Source organism: Phyllostomus discolor, chromosome X (genome assembly GCF_004126475.2).
Source record: "Phyllostomus discolor isolate MPI-MPIP mPhyDis1 chromosome X, mPhyDis1.pri.v3, whole genome shotgun sequence".
NCBI classification, from domain to species: domain Eukaryota; kingdom Metazoa; phylum Chordata; class Mammalia; order Chiroptera; family Phyllostomidae; genus Phyllostomus; species Phyllostomus discolor.
Window position 1 is genome coordinate 76210048 of NC_050198.1, and position 21053 is coordinate 76231100.

Genomic DNA, 21053 nt, shown 5'->3' on the forward strand with positions numbered 1-21053 from the left:
TGATTAAGCATTCTGGTGATTATTTATAGGCTTCTTATACAGCACATGATAATTTTTTTCTATGAAAATATTGCCTTTTTCACAAAACCAAGTGTTTGTTTGCCACTATACTTTTCAAAGGAAACCCACTGTTTTCATAATTTATCCTATGTCTTGCCTTCACCCAGGGCCTTTCCCAAAATTCATCAGCAAGAATTTTTGAAGCTTGTCATGTAGCACACCCAGTTTGTTTTTAAACTTCAATTCCATTTTAATTAGAGCATCTCTGTCCATCTACCCAGGTCTTGGTTTTGAATGCATTATCTGATCCTTATCTTTGTTCAGGCAGAAATAGGAATGCGTCATTTTGAATTTAAAATCTCTCCCAGAAGATAAACTACTTCAGTGGGTAAAAGCTTTGACATTTTATTTTATTCATAAAGGGGGTTGTCTGTTACAAAGAAGCAATGTGTCTAAATATTTTCATCTTCAGTATAAAAATATCTATACCTCTTATTAGACTATAAAGCAGGAGAGCCTTCCTGTCATTTTTCCTTTGCTTTTCTATGACCACATATTTCCTATATCAGTCACTTGGGAAAGAACTGAGCTTCAATGAATTATTTTAGTTTTTCTTGTGATTTTAGTATTCCTTTTTGACTCCCAAGATTTATGGAATAATAAATGTCATTTAATGCTATGTGCTATTTTGAATTCCTCATAGGATTTTAGAAGTGGAATAAAAATAATTAAAACTCATCAAACTTGAAATTACACCTGTGGTGTTGATCATTGTCTACCCCAGTGAAATAAGTTAAATTATGGCACCAACAAACTTGTTACTTTTTTTTGTAATAGTAGGGTGTATACATTTCAGTATAATGAATGTTTTATGATTTCTTTGCAAGAAAAAAGTTTTCTTTTGGATATTTCTTTTAACCTTTTATCAGTTGTATCATTGGGAAATATATTCTCCCATTCAGTGGGTTGGCTTTTCATTTTGTTGATGGTTTCCTTTGTTGTACAAAAACTTTTTAGTTTGATGGAGTCCCATTTGTTTATTTATTCTTTTGTTTCCCTTGCCTGAGGAGATATATCAGATAAAATATTGCTAAGAGAAATGTCCAAGATTTTACTGCCTATGTTTTCTCCTGTTATTTTTATGCTTTCATGTCTTACATTTATGTCTTTAATCCATCTTTTTAGTTAATTTGTTTATACAGTGTAAGAAGGTGGTCTAGCTTCCTTCTTTGTATGTATGTGTCCAATTTTCGCAACGCCATTTATTGAATAGACTGTCTTTGTTTCATAGTATGTTCTTGCCTCCTATGTCAAATATTAATTGACCATAATGGTGTGGGTTTAATTCTGGATTATTTTGTTTCATTGTTCTATGTTTTTATACCAGTACCACATTGTTTGATTGCTACGGCCTTGTATAGTATAATATTTTGATCCCCTTAACTTTGTTCTTCTTTCTCAAGATTGCTGTGGCTATTGGGGGTCTTCTGTGGTTCCATATAAATTTTTGGATTATTTCTTCTAGTTGTGTGAAAAACACCATTGCTATTTTGATAGGAATTCAGTGGAATCTATAGGTTGCTTTTGGTAGTATGGACATTTTAATGATGTTAATTTTTTTTATCCGTGAATATAGTATGTGACTGCATTTATTTGTATCTTCTTCAGTTTTTCTTCAGTGTCTGATAATTTTCTGAGTACAGATCTTTTATCTCCTTGGTTACCACATATTCCTAGGTATTTTATATTTTGAAGCAAGTATAAATGGGATTTTCTTAGTTTCCTTTTCTGATGGTTCATTATTAGTGTATAGGAGTGTAACCAATTTCTGAGTATTTATTTTTTATCATGCTACATTCCTGTTTTGTTCCTGATCTTAAGGGAAATGCTTTTAGTTTTTCCCCTTTTGAGTATGATGCTGGCTGTGGGTTTGTCATATATGGCCTTTATTATGTTTAGGTATGTTTCCTCTATTTTCATTTTGCTGAGAGTTTTTATCATAAATAGGTGCTGAATTTTGTTAAATGCTTTTTCTACAAGTATTGATATGGTCACATTTTTTAAATTATTTATTTTGTTTATGCGATGTATCGTGTTTATTGATTTGTGGATATTATACCAACATTGCATCCCAGGAATAAATCCCATTTTATTATGTACATGATACTTCAGTTTGCTAATAGTTTTGCAAAGGATTTTTCATCTGTATTCATCAGCAATGTTGTCCTATAATTTTATTTCTTTGATGTGACTTTATATGGTTTTGAAATTAGGATAATGCTGGCCTTGTAAAATGAGCTAAGGAGTTTTTTTTTTTTTTTTTTCTCTCTCTTGGGCTTTTTGGAGTAGTTTGAGAAGGTTACATGTTAGTTCTTCTTTGAATGTTTGGTAAAATTTGCCTGTGAAGCCATCTCATCCAGGGCTTTTTTTTTTTTTTTTTTGAGACATTATTTTAAACTTGTTTCTTGCTCTTTGTAAATCTTCTTGTCATGATGTTTTTGAATTTGGAGATGGCCAAGAATGTCAATAATCTAGTAACATACCCTTAATTTGAAAACCTGGTAACTTGGCAGGCACTTTTGGGCCTTGGATGCAGGTACAATGGCTTAGATTGAAATGATACTGATCAAGTCCTTACTAGAGTCTCTATCACTTACCGTTTCTTCCTCTTATGGAAGAAGAAAAGACACAAATTTGCAGTATCCTAAAATACTCTGGTCACTTTAGCTTTCCAGTAGCATTGACTTAAATGACAATATATGAAATATTCCCATGAGGAAAAGTTAAATATGATTTTTGATAATAGCATAATATAAAATGTAGGAATTTAAAAGTTTTGCATTTGTAACAGAACATTATTATTGTGTTTGATGCCTGTCTCCTAGAACTTGCAAGGCATGTGTTTATTGCAAAAATTATTTTTGTGTTTGTTTCAGACATTTTCAAAATATAAACATGTAGAATGAAGAAAATATAAATCAGCCATAATTTGACTTTGTTTTCTTGTGGTCTTTTTCTTTTACAGAATTGTGGTCAAACTCCATATGCAATGTTGTATCTTGTTTTTGTATATGTTCAAGTTTTAAAAAGTAAACATAACCTAGGATTTTGTTAATATTTATACTGTTTTGTCATTAAACTACATGGAATATTGAAAAAATGAGGCATGAGACTCAGCAAGAGCATGGATCAGGAAATATGTCAGCTTGCAATTTAAAATTTATTTGTAGAACTTAGAAAACATTTCTTGACTATTTTATATTTTATTATCAGTGGGATTCTAGGATTAGAAGAGTACCTAAGTGTTTATCTAGACAAATATGTCTTAACTTTTTAAAAAATGGATGAAGACCCTTGTTCTTTTACTTCCATTCCTCTCTACCACTCCCCTCCCCTCTCCTCTCCTGCCTTCTCCTGTCTTCTCTTCTCTCCAAAGAAAATGATTATAATTTGCTTCTAGGTTATATACAAGTTACAACAAATAACTTCTTAGTTGCTCAAGAGTTTATGATCCACAGGTTTGGAGCCAAATTTCTAGGTTTACACCCTTTACCAGCAAGCAGAACTGACCTTCATCCAACCTAGGAAAGAAAGGAATACAGGAATGAATTGTCAAGGTCTCAGTTCTCCAATATTGGGTTTGCATTTGGATGCTTTCTAATTAGATGTGGATCATACAAAAACACCCACACTTTATGAATAGGAAACAATTTGTAGAGTTACCTGCTTACATATTTAGTAGAAAAACAGCCCTGGCTGGTGCAGCTCGGTGGATTGAGTACTGGCCTGCAAACCAAAGGGTTGCCAGTTTGATTCCCAGTCAGGGCACTGCCTGGGTTGTGGGCCAGGTCCCCAGTAGTGGGTGTGTCAGAGGCAAACACACATTGATTTTTCTCTCCCTCTTTTCCTGCTTCCATTCCCTTCTCTCTAAAAATAAATAAAATCTCTAAAAAAAGAAAAATAATCACTAGAAATTTATTGTGCACTTAGAACTGCGCTAGATGCTACTATGTTGGTAGAAAAAAATAACCAAACTAAACATGGTATCCTTCCGTTCTTGACTTTCCAGCTCTGAATTCCTAAATACATCAAAGTCACACCTCCCATTTGTCAATAAGCTATATTAATGCCTTGGGTACACTTGCTTTTTATTTTTGTAAACTTCATGAATTGTACCAGCCCTGGGGTAAAGTGAAAAGCAAAGTAAGTCTATCCAGGTACAGACAATGGACAGAAACATTCAGAGGCAGCAGGGCAGGAGGGGAGCTCCTCATAATCATAAAGTCACCCAGCTCCATTGTAGTTAGAAATGCTTCCAGGGGGAAATCACAATGATTTCCATGTGTGTTCCTTGCTCTAATGCTGGTTTTAAAAGAGGGATGAAAACCTTGACTTCCAGGGCTGGAAGTATTCACCTGATCTGGAAGTACGATGTTGCTATCTGAAGTTATAGCTAATGCTTGCTGCAAAAGTTGTGTTGTAACTTTGTGAAAATAGTTGTAGAAACTAATCAAATTTTCTAATGTTTGATTTTGCTCTTATTTTAGGTTGCCAGGTTTCAAACTGAAAGGGGATGCTCAGCACTGAATCTAATTTTTATAAGTGCTTAACCGAATCCCAGCTCTCCAAGAGATAATCCATAAAAATATTTATTAAAATGTTAGGCAGAGGTCCCTTCTTATTCAAGGTGGTTAATTACTCTAGGTAAATAAATTAATTAGAATAGAATGGTAGAGAATAATTACAACCAAACAATCTTGAATTTATACATTGATTGGTAGATTAAATGATTCTTTCTAGCATCTGTTATTGAGCTCTTTTATGTATTTCATGGGTCCATTCCTCATTAGTGTCTGGGAGCACATGAAACAATAACAGCACAAACAAATGGTTCCTGCCCATCTATTAAAGACTTTCCTTACTTGCTCTCATTCTTACAAATGCACATTTTCCTCTGTTTAAATAAAACTCCAATTTCTATTTAAGCATGTGTTTGTGCATTATCCACCTGCTATCTTGCTCTTTTAAGTCATTTACCTCCTGTCTCACAGGTTCCTTAGAAACATTTTGGGAAGTGGTATTTAAACTCTCCTACCTGGCTCTCCTTGTACATTAATACCTTTAATTCTCATGACTCACAATTTTAGTATGCAGTGATGAAGATGGTGTAGCCTACATTTCTTTAATGTGACTCATTTTTTACACTATTTTCCCACATGATCCATAGTTACCTTCACAAAGCTTGTGTTTCTTCTCAGTAAAATCTGTTTCTTGTGCCTGTTTTCCATGCCTGGCAGAGGACAGGCTTTCTTGAAAGCACAACTGCTTGCCATTCATCTATGCTTATTGGTGACCCAAGGAAAGGGAGTGTTTTAATTACTTACTTATTTCTTTCCCGAGGGAGGAATTTCTATGCTATGGTTCTGAATATGCTAAACACATGACACCTAATACTGGACAGATGACATTGACAGTAATTAAATTAGTCACATATAGTCACAGCCCAGACTAGGAGGACACAGCATAGCACACATAGCCACACAGGGGTTGTAGTTGAGAACATAGTAAACAGCCATGGGCTTGTGGGAGGCAGGTTTTATAGCATTAAGAGGGTGTGGTGCTCCCCTGGTCTCCACAGGAGGCTGTGCTTGGTTTATTTGAATAATTTCGTGAGCTGGCTGGGAACTGAAATCCACTACTCAGGGTTAAGCAGGAAATGTGCCTGGTCTCCTTGATAAAGAGGGTTGGCTAAGGGGGACCTTATCTGTGGGAAAATACTAGGGAGGGGAACTTGGAGTTAGACCATTTGAAGCACTCCCAGTGTCTCAGATGTCAAGGCAGCATATTGCATTGAGCCTTAATTTTAAGCCTTACACCCCTGGGTGTAAGCAAACAATGTGAGCAGTGGAAAGGGGGAGGGTAAAATAAGGAACTGTGAGAGAAAGTTTGTTGACCCAAGATTTGACTTGTTTGCTGTGTAGTTGAAGGCCTGAGTCCAACAATAATCTTGTGCATAGTGGTTGCTCTTGTTTCCTCCCATCCAGGCAGGAATTTGGGCTGCTTGTGGAGTTGGACACAACTATACTTTTTCTCTGGTCCAACTGTGGGAAATTAAATTATATGAGCTCAGAAATATAATATTCAGTCATGAAATTAAAATAGATAGCCCAGCACCTAGTGTAACAAAAACATCAAATGAACTGGTCTTTGGAGGAATTAAGTTTGGGTACTGGGAACTAGGGTATACTTTCTCTGGAACTTGCTCTTTCTGACAGTCTCTATATTGTATAACCTGAGGCTTGTAGCTGCTAGGATTACCCCCACTTACCCCTTATGAAATATTGCAGTTCCATCTCTTTTCTCCTGTGGGCAGTCTCTCTGGGCCTCCGGAGGTGACTATTAGCTAAATTTAGGAATCAATTTGTGCTGATGTGCTAATAAGAGAAGGCAATGGGTTCTCCTTCCCTTCCCAGGGGGCATATGTGCATTTAAATGGTGCTTTACAGAATACTTTCCCTAACTCTGCTAATCAGATGAAGAATTAGAACTCCTGTATGGTTAAATATCCAGGATATGGTCTCAAGCTACTGGATTCAGACCCAAATCTACAATTGCTGGTATGACCTTGGAAAAGCTGCTTAACACTTTCTGAGTTGCAGTTTCCACACAGGTAAAATGAGAGCGATAACAGTGAAGACTTATCAGTTAGTATGTGCAGATGCTATGCGTGCATAATCTCACTTGATCCTTACAACACTTCTATGAAGTACAGGCTTTTCCTGTTTTATTGTAATACACACACACACACGCACACATGCACACATACGTGTGTATATTTTTTTTTTACAAATTGAAGGCAAGACCCTCCACCAGAAAAAAAGATTATGACCTTCTTTATTACATAGTCACTTTATTGTGGTTATCTAGGATTGAACTCACAATATCTCTGCAGAATGTCTGTAAGTACCATTGTTACTCCTATTTCTCACACATGAGAAAACTTTTAGTGTATATAACCTTTAAGATCTTTTAATTAGAATAATAACTACCATTTATTGAGTACTTAACTGTATGCTAAGAATTATACTAAATGCTGTATATATGTCTCAATCTTTACAACTGCTAAATATATTTTTTGAATAATACTGCAAGTCAATTCTCCTAGGTCCAATTTCCTCTTTAACAGAACAGAACAGGGGTAATAATACTCACCTTTAAGGCTGAGATAGAAGTTTTACAACCTCATAAAGCTGCTCTGCAGATAAAATGACGTAATATGAGTACGGCTTAAGCACATAGTACATGTTCAGTAAGTAGTAGCTACGATTTAAATCTTTGTTTTACTTTCCCTGGGAAGGGGCTGGATGTGGCAATGATTACTTGCACCCACATTTTATACATGACTTTTTATTCTCCCACTTCTTATCTCTGTACAGACAAGCATTCCTCTACCGTGCTTATTAAAGAGAAGCCGCAGCTCACAACTTCCATATGAGCCCTTTACTTGTATAGTAGCTGCTGTATTTTCACTAATGCATGCAATCATTATTTAATAGCAAATTTTACACAAAATACTTGAAAATATGCCTTATGAGTGTTCCAAAGATGGACCGTGGTACTGGTAGAATGTTGCTGCAAGCATTTATTGAGTGTACTGTAAAATGCTACTCATGCTCACCATGGAATTATACATGAATAATACTTGAATGCTTTCTATGTGCCAGATGTGATAATAAGTTTTTTGATGTAATTAGATGTCTATTTCTTCTACTCCTCTCAGTCATCCTATGAGCTAGGTATTATCACCTATTTCACAGAGGAGAAAATAGAGACTTAATTAGATTAAATAACAATCAATCTTTTAAAGCTTGTAAATGACTAGTAATTCTGTCAGCCTCAAAAGGCTAAACAATGATTTCTCTTCCCTCTGTTCTACTCTTTGCTTGATTCTGATCTGCCTTCCAACATATAGTAAGTACCAGTATGAACTTTCAAAAATAAAATAAAATTATCATCTTTTTTTACAAAAGAATTATAGTAAGAAATTTCCCTCTCACTCCCTGAGAATATTGTCAAAATGTATTTTCAAGCCTATAAATTAAGAATCACACAAAAGGGATAACAGATTTTTGTTGTTCTATGTAATAAGGAGTTAGTTTAGTATGTCTTAAAGTGTATTCTGAATTGAGCATTATATCTTTTGAATAATCTTTGATAAAACTGTTCTGTGTCCAAATATGTTTGGAAAATTTGGCATACTTTATTCCCTTATTGGAGCTTCATAATATCCATTGATGTTTTAAAGGATATATGAAGTTTTACAGTAAGGAAATCTGTTTAATTATGAGTGATTTGTGATTTTTTATTGCTCTGTTTCTGCTTTTTTTGTTTGCTAAATATTTTCTAGTAGACCATTTTAATTCCCTGTACATTGCTTTCACTATGTTTTTGACTTGTTTTCCTAGTGATTGTTATATAGGTTACAATTAACATGTTAACTTAAACAATCTATTTCATACTAATACCAACTTAATTTCAATAGTATACAAAAAACTTTGCTTCTGTATAGCTTCATTTCCTACCCCTTCATTTGTGATTTTTTTGTTAAACAAATTATATTTGTATGTATTTCCTGCCTGTCAAGCAGATTTGCAGTTATTACTTCATGAAATGTCTTAATTTCTCCTTCATTTAAAAAAGTTTCACTGGATACAGAATTCTTTGTTGACAGTCTTTTTCCTTCAGTACTTTGAATATGTTATCTTACTGCCTTAGAAGGCCTCTGTGGATTTTGATGAGAATTTAGCTGTTACTCTTATTGAGCCCTTGTACATGATAAATTGCTCCCCTCTTTCTGTTTTCAAGATTTTGTCTATGTCTTTAGACAGCTTTATTCGATGTCTCTTCGCATATATGTTTTTTTAAAAGATTATCTGATTTGGTGTTGGTGAGCCTCTTGGATATTAGAGTAATGTTTTCATCAAACTTGGGAAGTTTCATGCCATTGTCTCTTCAAATGCTTTTCTGACTCCCATCTCTCCCTTGTTCTTCTGGGACACTCTTGTTGGCATATTTTCATACTTTTGATGATCTCCCACAGGTCTCTTAGGCTGTGTTCATTATTCTTCATTTCTTTTACTTCTAGGCCTGGATATATTTAATTGGTCTATATTCAATTCAATGATTCTTTCTTCTTCCTTCTCAAATCTGACATTGAGTCTCTCTAGTGAATTTTGTATTGCAGTTATTGTACTTTATAATTCAAGAATTTTTATTTAATTCATTTAAATATCTATCTCTTTATTTAAATTATATCATATGAGATATCATTCTCATACTTCCCTTTAGGTTCTCTAGGCATGTTTTTTTGAATATATTTAAAATACCTGGTTCAGACATAACTGTCTACTATGTCCAATTTCAGGGCTCCCTCAGGGTTAGTTTCTATTGATTTTTTTTCCCTTTTGAGTGGGCTGCATTTTTATATTTCATTGTATGCCTTATGTTTCTTGGTGGAAAATGGGACATTTAAAATAATATAATATAGCAAATCTGGATATCAGATTTTCCATACTCCCCAGCTTTGCTATTTTGGCTGTTTGCTTCCTTAGTGACTTTTCTTGACTAATTCTGTAAAGTCTGTTTTCTTTGTTGTATGTGGCCACAGAAGTCTATCCTTGGTTAACTCTTGGCATGCATACAGCCCTATACACATGGACTTCTAGATTCTAGGAATACTGTACAGCTTTTCAAAGCTCTTATGGACATTCTATTCAAAAGATTTTACTTTTAAGCTTTTGTGGATAATTTTTGTTTGCTCAACTTGTACAAACTATCCCTAGGCAACCATAATTGACTGCAATTGTTTTTGATCAAGTCCCCTAGACAAAAGGCTTTTACACTGGAAAAGCTCCTAAAACAAAGACATTCTTTTTTTTAAAGACTTTATTTATTTATTTTTAAAGAGGGGAGGGGAGGGGAGGGGAGGGAGAAAGAGGGAGAGAAAACACCAATGTGTGGTTGCCTCTTGAACACCCCCTGCTGGGGAATTGGCCTGCAATCCAAGCATGTGCCCTAGACTGGGAATCAACCCACCAACCTTTGGTTCTCAGGCTGACGCTCAGTCCACTGAGCCACACCAACCAGGGGTAAAACAAAGACATTGTTGTAAGTGGGATCCTTCAGGGAGGAACCAACAAGTCAAATAATGATAGTTCCCTGTGAAAGGAGCTTCAAAGAACCCTCAGTTCCATATTGCTGACTCTGGTGTTCTAGAACTTTTGGTTTTCACCATGATTATGGGCTATTGGTTTTCAAGAGTACTACTGATACCCTGGCCTGGTAGCTCAGTTCGTTAGAGTGCCATCCAAATATGCTGAAGTTATGAGTTTGATTCCTGGTCAGGGCACATATAAGAATCAACCAATGAATGCATAAGTAAGTGGAACAACAAATTGATGTCTTTTTTTCCTCTCTCTAAACAAACTAATTAATTAAAAAAAGAGTACTGTTGATCTAGGGGAGGGGCATATGAGAATAGGGTAAGTTTAAAATACCACAAAGCTTGCTGTCATTACTGAGATTTAGCTTTTTTCCTATATTTTTTTTAATCCTCACCTAAAGATGTGTTTTGATTGGTTTTTAGAGAGCAGAAGAGGGACAGACAGACATCATTGTGAGAGAGAAACATCAATTGATTGTCTACCATAAGTGCTCCAACTGGGGATTCAACATGCAACCTAGGTATGTGCCCACACCTGGAATTGAACTTGCAACCTTTAGTGCATAGAAGGAGGCTCTGACCAATGGAGCCATGTGACCAGGGCTAGCTATTTTTCTTGAATAAACACTACCCAAATTGCAGTAGGACTGTGTGAAGATGTTTTATGGCCTTTTAATTTGCCTAGTATTCTTATGACATAGATATAAAATACAGAATTGTCATTGTGCAATTTTTTAACTATAGAATAAATAATCTTATTTGTTCAAGCTTTGCTAGTGAGAATCAAACATTAAGGAATTTTTATAAATTGAAATGAACACAACACAATTTTCATTATCATAACATCTTACCATAAGGCTGGGTTCCCACAGTTAGGTGTCCATATATGCAGACTTTAGGTTTTTAAGGTTTATGACATGAAATTCTTAGAACTGATTGGAAGAACATTATGCTGTATCTACCTCAAGATGACTTATTTGGAGTTAGTGATATCCATATATATTTCTAAATATAATCTACATATAGTATCTATATGCCTATATATAGTATTTTATATAGTAATATAAACAAATCTATTAATCTATATCCATATATAGTATCTAGAACACAATTGATTTGAGGAAATATGTTCTGTATATAATCTGAAAAAGAGAGAGAAGTAATTTTTTTATATTATAATATAAAAAGGCCTTGGCATCTTTCCAGACCTGTAATTTCATTACACATTCAACTGTACTTGTCAAAACCATGAGAAAAAATAATACGTTAAATTCTATATTTGGGTGATACTGTTGGAAAGACTGAATATGAATGTAAGACTACTTCTTGAGATGTTAATAACTACTTCTGGGTGTTAGGTTGATGGTTCTCTCCCATTAAGACTGAAAAATATTTTAGATAAACAAAAGTCTACAATTTATTTAGAGTAGAGAACTAGATGACTTCATTTTATATGATGATCACATTACAAAAGGCATGGATTGTTATGAAACTGATACTTAAGCTATGTACACAGTTTTTTAAGGCTAGAACATTACTATTAACCAAAAGTAATATCATTAAAAATGAATACAACCTTAAAGAGAAGTGGCCATATTTCTTACTAGCTGAAGACTTAAAGAAAAAAGAGCTTACCATCAATATTTTTTTCCTGTTGTAATACCACACATTGAAGTGGTACAAATAGGAGTAAAGTATCCTGTATTGATTGCCTTTTTTTTTTACAAGATGGATATTCAGTGAATGATATACAGGTTGCTTTTCTTTCCATTCTGCTCCTGGAATCATATAAAGTGAGAATGTGAGTCATGAAGGTAAATTTGGTAAATAAAAATGGGCAAATACATGATAGCTATAAAATTATTTGTATCTGAAGATAAGGATTACATTACAAGCATACTTGTTTTATTGTGCTTCACTATATTGTATTTCACCAATGTTGTGTTTTTTACAAATTGAACACAAGACCCTCCACCAGTAAAAAGGTGATGACTTGCTTTATTGTGATGCTTACTTATTGTGGTGGTCTGGAATGAACCCATGATCTTTTGATGTATGTCTGTAAAGGGAAAATTGTCATCATTTGGGAACTTTGTAGAGAAACATTCACATTTGCTTTAAACAATCCATACCAGGCGGTATTGTGAAGTCAGTAAAGTTTTTCTTTGGTGGGTCAATCTTCTCCATTCTTGATTCTTTCTTTTCATCTTTAACACTATCCCCACCCTTCTAGGGCTTTTCAAATTGATCCCTTACTCTTCTTAATTGGGAAAAATGGACTAAATATCCCTGACACTAAATTATTGGGAAATTATTTGTTTTCTCTTACAAAGGCACTTGCATCTTAAGCAAATGGACATTTACAGTGGGGATTCTGATATCAGTGGCCAACAAGCAGAGAAAATACATGCTATCAGGTGGTTCCTTTATAGAACTCGGATTTCAGTGCAATAGCTTAGCACCTACTCCCCTAATTCACAAGAATATAGAGGTTCCAAAAGAAATGTTTATTTTTACCAAAGATTGGGCCCAAGGAAATCCTGGAATGCATCTTCAGCTGGATATGAACAAACCTGTGAGAAATCATTTCTGTAGTTGTTATTGTACAATAAACATTTGTCCTAGCAGAATGAGCAGAGATTTTTTCTAGATTTTTTGAGAATAGATTTCAAAAACAAATAATTGCTTATGATATTTATCATATAATTACCTGAAATTGTAAAGAGAAAAATAGTATTAAAATTTTACTTGCTTTTAGGACTAGTATTTAAATTTTTATAGTTTTAGCCTTGAGGCAAGGACAAAGAATAATATTTTATGATTTTATAACATATATAGTAACCCTAAAATAAAGTAATGAATGTGTGACTACTATTCCTATTTCAAACAATTAATATAATCTTTCTACTCAGAAGTTATTTTGTAAACTATGGTTTATATACTTGAATGTTTCACAAAAACAGTGTTTTTCAAAGTTTTATCGGATAGCTAATTAAAATCTCCAAATTTAACATTTTAAATGGTCATACTTTATTAAACTAATTTTGGCAAGGCATAATTTACTTACCATGTGGCTCAGTGGATTGAGTGCCAGACTGTGAACCAAGGGTCAATGGTTCAATTCCCAGTCAGGACACATCCTGGGTTTGCAAGCAGTACCCAGTGGGGGGGGTGTGAGAGGCAGCCACATATTGTTTCTTTCCCTCTCTTTCTCCCCTCCCTTCCCCTCTCTCTGAAAAATAAATAAATAATAAAATCTTAAAAAATAAAAGGTTTCATTATTAACCTCTGTAGTCAGTCACCTTATCTACCCTGGTCCCTAATCTGATTTCTCTCCCTGCAGTTTTACTTCTCTAAAGTGTCACATGAATGGAAATGTGTAGTCTTTGTTTCGGCTTTACTCACTTAACACAAGGCTTTTGAGATTTATCATTGTTCCATGAATGAGTACTTTGATTGATTTTATTAAGGAGTAGTCATCTATTTTATTATGTACCATAATTTGTGCATTTATTCAACAACTGAACAACATTTGGGTTATTTCCAGTTTTTAAGTGGCTATATAAATATTCAAGTATAGGTCTTTGTGTATATGTGCATAAATACTGAGAGTAGGGATTGCTTAATAGTGTGGTATGATTATGTTCTACTTTTTAAGAATCTGCCAACTGTCATCCAAAATGGCTTTACCTTTATGAATTTCCACCAACAATATATGAGAATTTCAATTGCCCCATACTTTCTCCAGCACTTGGTATTGTCAATTTTTAAAAAATAGTTTAGCCATTCCATAGGTGGTCATTACATTTTCTTGTGGTTTCAATTTGTGATTTCCTAATGACCAATGATGTTGAGCACATTTTCATATGCATTTTGTACCTCTCTATCTTTTCTTTTGTGAAGTGTCTGTTAGAATCTTTTGTGCATGTTACCATTGTGTTTCCTGTTTTCTTATCATTGAGGTGTATGAATCATTTATATAGTTTTAGGATGTTAAGTCCTTTACCAAAATATAGGTTCAAATATTTTTCCTTGTGTGTGGCTTGTTCTTTTATTTTTTAAAATATCATCTTTAAAGTATCAGAAGTTTAAAATTCAGCATTATTATCATATGTGCTTTTTGTGAATTTTCTGAGAGGTCTTTTCCTAACCTAAGGTCACAGAGATTTTATTCCTATGTTTTCTCTAGAAGTTTTATAGTTTTAGGCCTCATATTTAGGTTTGTGATCTATTTTGAGTTAAATTTAATAGATGGTTAAAAGATAAAGCTTGAGTGTTTTTAAAAATATTTTATTTATTTGTTTTTAGAGAGGGAAAGGGAGGGAGAAAGAGAGGGAGAGAAACATCAATGTGTGGTTGCCTCTTGTACACCCCCTACTGGGGACCTGACCCAAAACCCACGCATATGCCCTGACTGGGAATTGAACAGTGACTCTGTTGTCCCCAGGTTGGCACTCAATCTACAGAGTCACATCAGCCAGGGCTTGAGTATTTTTTTAAATATGGATATTCAGTTATTCTAGCACAATTTATTGAGAAGTCTCTCCATTGAGTACTTTTCAACTTTGTTGAGAAGCAGTTAAGCATATATGTACGAGTCTGTTTTTGGACTCTCATTGTGTTTCATTGATTTATATGTCTGTCCTTATGTCAACACCATACTATCTTGATTAGTGTGTGTTTATAACAAGTTCTAAAATCTGGTGCTGCAAGCCCTCCAACCTTGTTTTTTATCAATTTGGGAACTATCCTAAGTTCTTTGTTGTTTGTTTAATTTTAATCATTGTTCAAATACAGTTTTCTCCCTTTTACTGTTTTTCTAATATATATACTTTAGAAATAGTTTTTCTATTTCTACTAAAAAAGGCTTCTGGGATATTGTTGGTGATTACATTGGATATATATAGAACATTTGGGGAAGAATTAAAATCCTAAATGTGGTGAATTTTAAGTCTTTAACATGATAGATATTTTCAGATATATGTCTTTCATTCTTTTACCTATGTGTCATAGTATTCAGCATACAATTATTGTAAATGATATTTTTATTTAACAAATGTGTATTACTAATTATCCATTATTTGTATATAGAGATATGATAACTTTTTGTACATTAACCCTGTTTCTTAGTCTGTTTGGGCTGGTGTAAAAAAAGATACCATAAACTGGGTGGCTAAACAACAGGAATGGTTTTCTCACAGTTCTGGAGGCTGGAAGTTCAAGATCAGCACCAGCATGGTCAAGTTCTGGTGAAGGCTCTCTTCTGTAATGGAGACTGATGACTTCTCACTGTGTTCATACCTAGTGGATATGGCCAAGGTGCTCTGTGGTGTCTCTTTTATGAAACCATTAACTGTATTCATGAGGGTTTCATCCTAATGACCTAAGTAAGCACCTCTCAAAATCCTGACATCCTAATACCATAACATTCAGCATTAGGTTTTAACATATGAATTTTGGGGCACAGATATTCAGTCTATAGCACCCTGTGTCTTGAGACCTTATGAAACTCACTTATTAGTTTAGTTGTTTATGTGGCTTATTTGGGATTTCCTATGTGATCATAAATAAATAGATAAGTAAAGAGAGCTTGTCAATAAAGAAAGTTTTATTTTTCCCCAAATCTGTATGTCTTTTTAGTTTTTGCCTATTGCACTGGCTAGAACACATAATACATGATTGTATGATTCTTACTGAGAAAAATGTATGCTATAATATATTCTATGTGCTATAGATATCGTTAAGAAAGGAAATAAAGATTATTTTATAGAGAAATAATCTAACAATACATTAACACCTTAACACCTATTGGAATGGCAAAAAGACAGAACACTGACAGGACCAAATACAGGCGAGAATGTGCAGCAACAGGAACTCTCATTCCTGTTGGTTTAAATGCAAAATGGTACAATCTCACTGGAAGACAGTTTGGCTGTTTCTTACAAAACTAAACATACTCATACCATTCGATCCAGCAATAACATTCCTTGGTATTTATTCAAATGTGTTACAAACCTTTATCCACACAAAACTCACATATAAATACTTACATCAGCTTTATTTACAATGCTCAAAACTTGGAAGCAACCAAAATGGCCTTCACTGGGTGAATGGATAAATTGTACATGAATTTAAATACCAACTTTATTCATAATAGCCCACAACTTAAAATGACTCGCTATCTAGATGTAAACTGTAGTACATCTGGACAATGGAATATTATTTGGTACTAAAAAAGAAATGAGCTGTGAGCCATTGAAAGACACGGAAGAACCTTAAATACATAATATTATATTTGGTCCCAGATGCAAATATGATCTAACTTGTATCATGATTAGTCCTTTTATTCCTTCTTTCTCTCTCTTTTTATAATTCTTGCTATTAGTTGTAAAACCACAAAAAAAGACTACATTGGTTATATTTTAAATTGATTTGGTAGTACCCACTCTGGGAATACTATATTTTCCTTGAGGTTATTACCTTTAAAATGATGAATACCCTTTCTTTAATTCTGTACAAATGTTAGAATTTTCAAAAAAGAAATACCAGAATCTCTTATTGCACATGCCAAAGCTCCCTGTTTTGTACTGACTGTACACTTTGGATCCAAGTAAAAAAGATCCATTTTTCCTGATGGAGAAAAAAACTGCAATGATGAAAATACTACTGTATTTCGTAATGGATTACAACTATTTTAGAATAGCAGTCATCACTGTAATTTTTCAGGAAGGTTTCTACTTGCTTCTGTGTTAATGCTAATATTTTAGGCAATTGTATCAAAGCAGACATTTTGAGTACATTGAAAAATGAAAAAATTATTTAAGATTTCATGAAAATCTAAGGTAAATTTAACAACTGCTGATGATTCCCTGGAATTAATAAATACTACAAAACAGGCGACATCCTTACACTTTGAAAAGCACATTTGGAACATCTTTTTAAAACTATATTAAATGCAATGCAGCAAAATAAACATTCTGCAAAACTGAAATAAATTGTAATAATTTGTTTTCTAAGAAGACTTTTAAAAATTAAATCCTTATCATGTAAAGCTGGGGGAAAAGGCACCATGACTTGAAAAGGAATACATTTTTTCAAGAAGTACAATAATATTCTGATTTTATCTAATGTTACTACAGTTTTATGGGGAGCAACTGTCAGCCATTTAATTGAAACAGAATGATAAAAGAACTCAAGTAATTCATTTTTGTTCATTTTATTGTGACTTATAGCTCTAGTAAAAGCATAACAGAACAAAACCCATCTGTCAAGTAAATGTAGACAATAGTGGTATACAATTACAGGCATGCTTATGAAAGAAACCAATAAAAATTGCTACAAAGGTAAAATTTATATCAGCACTTGAAAGACCCAAAATGCTATGAAAAAATTTGTAGCAAAAAGCTTAAAGGTTAAAAAAACTGTATTGTTCATCAAAGGACACAATTAAGAAAGTGAAAAGACAACATACAGAATGGGATAAAATATTTCATATATATATATATATAAAAGGTCTGATATCCAGAATGTTTAAAAAACAGTTACAATTCAACAACAAAAAGAGAAACAACCCAATTAAAAATGCACAAGAGATTAATTAGACATTTCTCAAAGAAGATATACACATTACTAACACATGTAAAGAAATTCATCATTATTAGCCATTAGGGAAATGGGAATTAAACTACTAAATACCACTTCATACCCAATTGGGTGACACGGATGTGGAGAAATTAGAGCCCACGTAGAGTATTGTTGGGATTGTAAAATGTTTCAGCCACTGTGGAAAAGTTTGGCAGTTTCTCAGCAAGATAAAAATAGAACTATTAATGAGTCAGAAGTCTCAGGTATATACTCAAAAGCATTGAAAATACATGTGCATGCAAAAATTATACATGAATGTTCCTATCACTATTATTCATAATAGCCCCAAAATGAAAGCAATCCATTTGTCCATCAACTGATGAATGTATAAACAAATGTTGTATATCCATGCAATGGGATATTATTCATTCATGAAAAGGAATAAAATACAGTTTATGGTCCTGGCTGGTGTAGCTCAGTGGATTGAGCACAGGCCGGCAAACCAAAAGGTCGCTGGTTCGATTCCCAGGCAGGGTGCATGCCTGGGTTGCAGGCCCGGTCCTCAGTGGGGTCTGTGCAAGAGGCAACCACACATTGAGTTTCCCTTTCTTTCTCCTTCCTTTCCCCTCTCTTTAAAAATAAATAAAACCTTTAAAAAATAAAAAAAATACAGTTTATGGATGAACATTGAAAGCATCATGCTAAGTGAAGGAAGCCAGACACAAAAGGTCACATTATTGTTTGACTGAATTTATGTGAAACATGCAGACTATGTAGAGATTAGATAAGTGATTACTGACAGCTTGGAGTAGAGAGGAACAGAGAGTGACTGCTTCATGGGTACAGGGTTTCCTTTTGGAATGATGAAACAGTTTTGGAAATGCAGGTGGAAATTGCACAATATTGAGAATGAAATAAATGTTACTAAATTATACACTTTAAAATGGTTAATTGTTCATTATTTTAAGTCTTTAAAAAAAGGTTTTTTTTAATTTTTAAAAAAGATTTTATTTATTTATTTTTATGTCTTGACTGGGAATCGAATTGGCAGCCCTTCGACTCACAGGCCACGTCACTCAATCCACTGAGCCACAGCATCCAGTGTTGTCAATTTTATGGTATGTGAATTTTACCTCATAAAAACAATGAAAATAAAAGTTTGAAGGAAGTCTGTACATCAGGTAGAAACATACTTTGGATTGGTATTTTAGATAAAATTCAATAACCCACACTGATTAGAAATGAATAAAATAATGTTCTGGTAGAGCTGGTTGATTAAACCCAGTAAGGTATAAGAAACTTGATCCTGGATCTGTCACTATTGAGCTGTGTGATCTAAGACAAGTCATTTGTTTTCTTTCTGCTTTTATGGTTTTACTTGTTAGCCTGGAAGAATTGAAAGGGACAAATCAACTTCCCTTATATTAATGATTTTTTTTTTTATGTAGAGAAGGGGGCATTGTGGTTATCACTGGAAAGAATGAGTAATGTGAAGAGCTCAGAAGATAGTTCAGAAAATCAATCCAAAAGGTAGAAGATATGGAAAGCAGCCCTTTCAAGCACAGGGAAAGAAGAAGAGAGGCAAAAGAACATATTGGAATTTGTGTTTCTTTGTATAGGCATTTGGTGTGCTTGTTATTAGCTGCAATTGGGATTAGAGCCCCCTAACTATTCAGATTATCTAAGAAAATATTTTGAGACCTTGTTGAGGATTCCTTCAAAGATTACTTATCCTTGATCTTCATTTTCACTGCAAATTTGATTCAAGCATTAGAATACCTTTTCTCCTTTGTCATTTCAATTGCTATTTTTAAAATTTTTCTTAGTATTTTTCACTTTAGCTTGGCTTAGGCAGTAAGGGGAGAATGAAATTACCCCAAAAGGAATTTCTTTATTTACATATTAGCTAAGCTATAAGTGGGTCACTTATTTTCACCCAACTGCTTTCCCCTCTTTTGGGGAATAGTATTTGAAATTTTCTATAAATATTGTTTATATACCCAGAGGCTATTTATAGCATTGTGTGCATTTATGAATCAAACAATAACTAAACACCTCCTTCCTGCTACTTTGAATATCAGCTATCTCATTTCCTATTTTCATTTGTGAAGTGTTGTATTGTGCTTTCAAATAGCTACTGGGTCCAAACCTAGAGGTGACTACATTTCAGTGAATGGGTGATGTGATTAAAGTATTTATTCAGGAGATGTGATCTTGTAATCATTTCTCTTTTTTACACAGAATTCCCAGTGAAGTTAATAGGAGATGGTACATGGGCTGATTGTAGATTTTGACTCCATATATTCTTCCTGAACTGGTTTAGGATCCTTTGGGATGAAAAGTGGTGTATGCATATAATACTCAACAAATGTTTTTTTTTTAAATGGCCTCACATTTATTAATGAACCAACCTACTACTGAAGGAAAAATGTCAAGGAACTAATCTAATTCTCAATAAAATGCCAAACTGTCCCCACAGCAGTGGTCTTTTCTGTGACTTCAAGAGGCAGACAACACAAATACAGCATAAATATGAGACATCTCTGATGTGCCCTTCCTTATAGAACCAGTTTGGTTCTTCTCTAATGTTTCCTCTTGGAGTTGTACCTGATTTTATTACCAGTTTTCATCCGAATCCATTGGGAAATGGGCCAGTTCTGCTTTTGTTTCTTGGCCAGAAACCTCTTGATCCTGAAAGTCTTGTGAGAAGACATGGTGAAGAAGAACGAATCTCACAGACCACAATGGTGGAGAAAGAGAGAAGAGGAAGCCAATTTTTTTTTATTATGGTATCCTTCAAACAAATTGCAACATAGAGCATTTTACAAAGATAGGCAATAAAACTTTAAGCTAAATAATAAAAGTAGGAGAAGATGAAGCAGAATAAGGAGAGAAAGTACAAGAGGTGGAGATATACAAGGATGTAAGCATAAATGGTTATTAGCAGTATTAATGATACATTAGTTCTACTAGGTTATGAATTTATTTTGAGACAATTTCTAATGCCAAACATTAATATTATATTTTGGTATACTGTGTGAAAGAAAAAAATACACAATTTCACTGAAGTTGTGCTCCAAGTTACACAAACTAGTTGAAAATTTTTTTTCTTTTTCTATATAACAGAGGGAAAAAGTCTAGTTTTGCTAAGAAACTTTCTAAATCTGCTTCAAATTGAATTGCACTTTCAAAGAAAACTAGATATACAGGGATATTTTCAAAGGATGAGATTAGTTTAGGCAAACTA

General features: G+C 33.8%; 1 protein-coding gene across 1 annotated transcript; it reads right to left on the minus strand.

Moving 5' to 3' along the window:
- Positions 1–20262: 20262 nt before the first annotated feature.
- On the minus strand, positions 20263–20576 carry LOC114505400 (60S ribosomal protein L39-like). Its single transcript, XM_036016603.1, has one exon. It carries the CDS (start codon positions 20518–20520, stop codon positions 20389–20391), a length of 132 nt encoding a protein of 43 aa, XP_035872496.1. The 5' UTR covers positions 20521–20576; the 3' UTR covers positions 20263–20388.
- Between the last annotated feature and the right edge of the window lie 477 nt (positions 20577–21053).

Coding starts and splice junctions, on each gene's coding strand:
- LOC114505400 (XM_036016603.1), bottom strand. CDS start 20,520: ATGTCTTCTCACAAGACTTTCAGGATCAAGAGGTTTCTGGCCAAGAAA.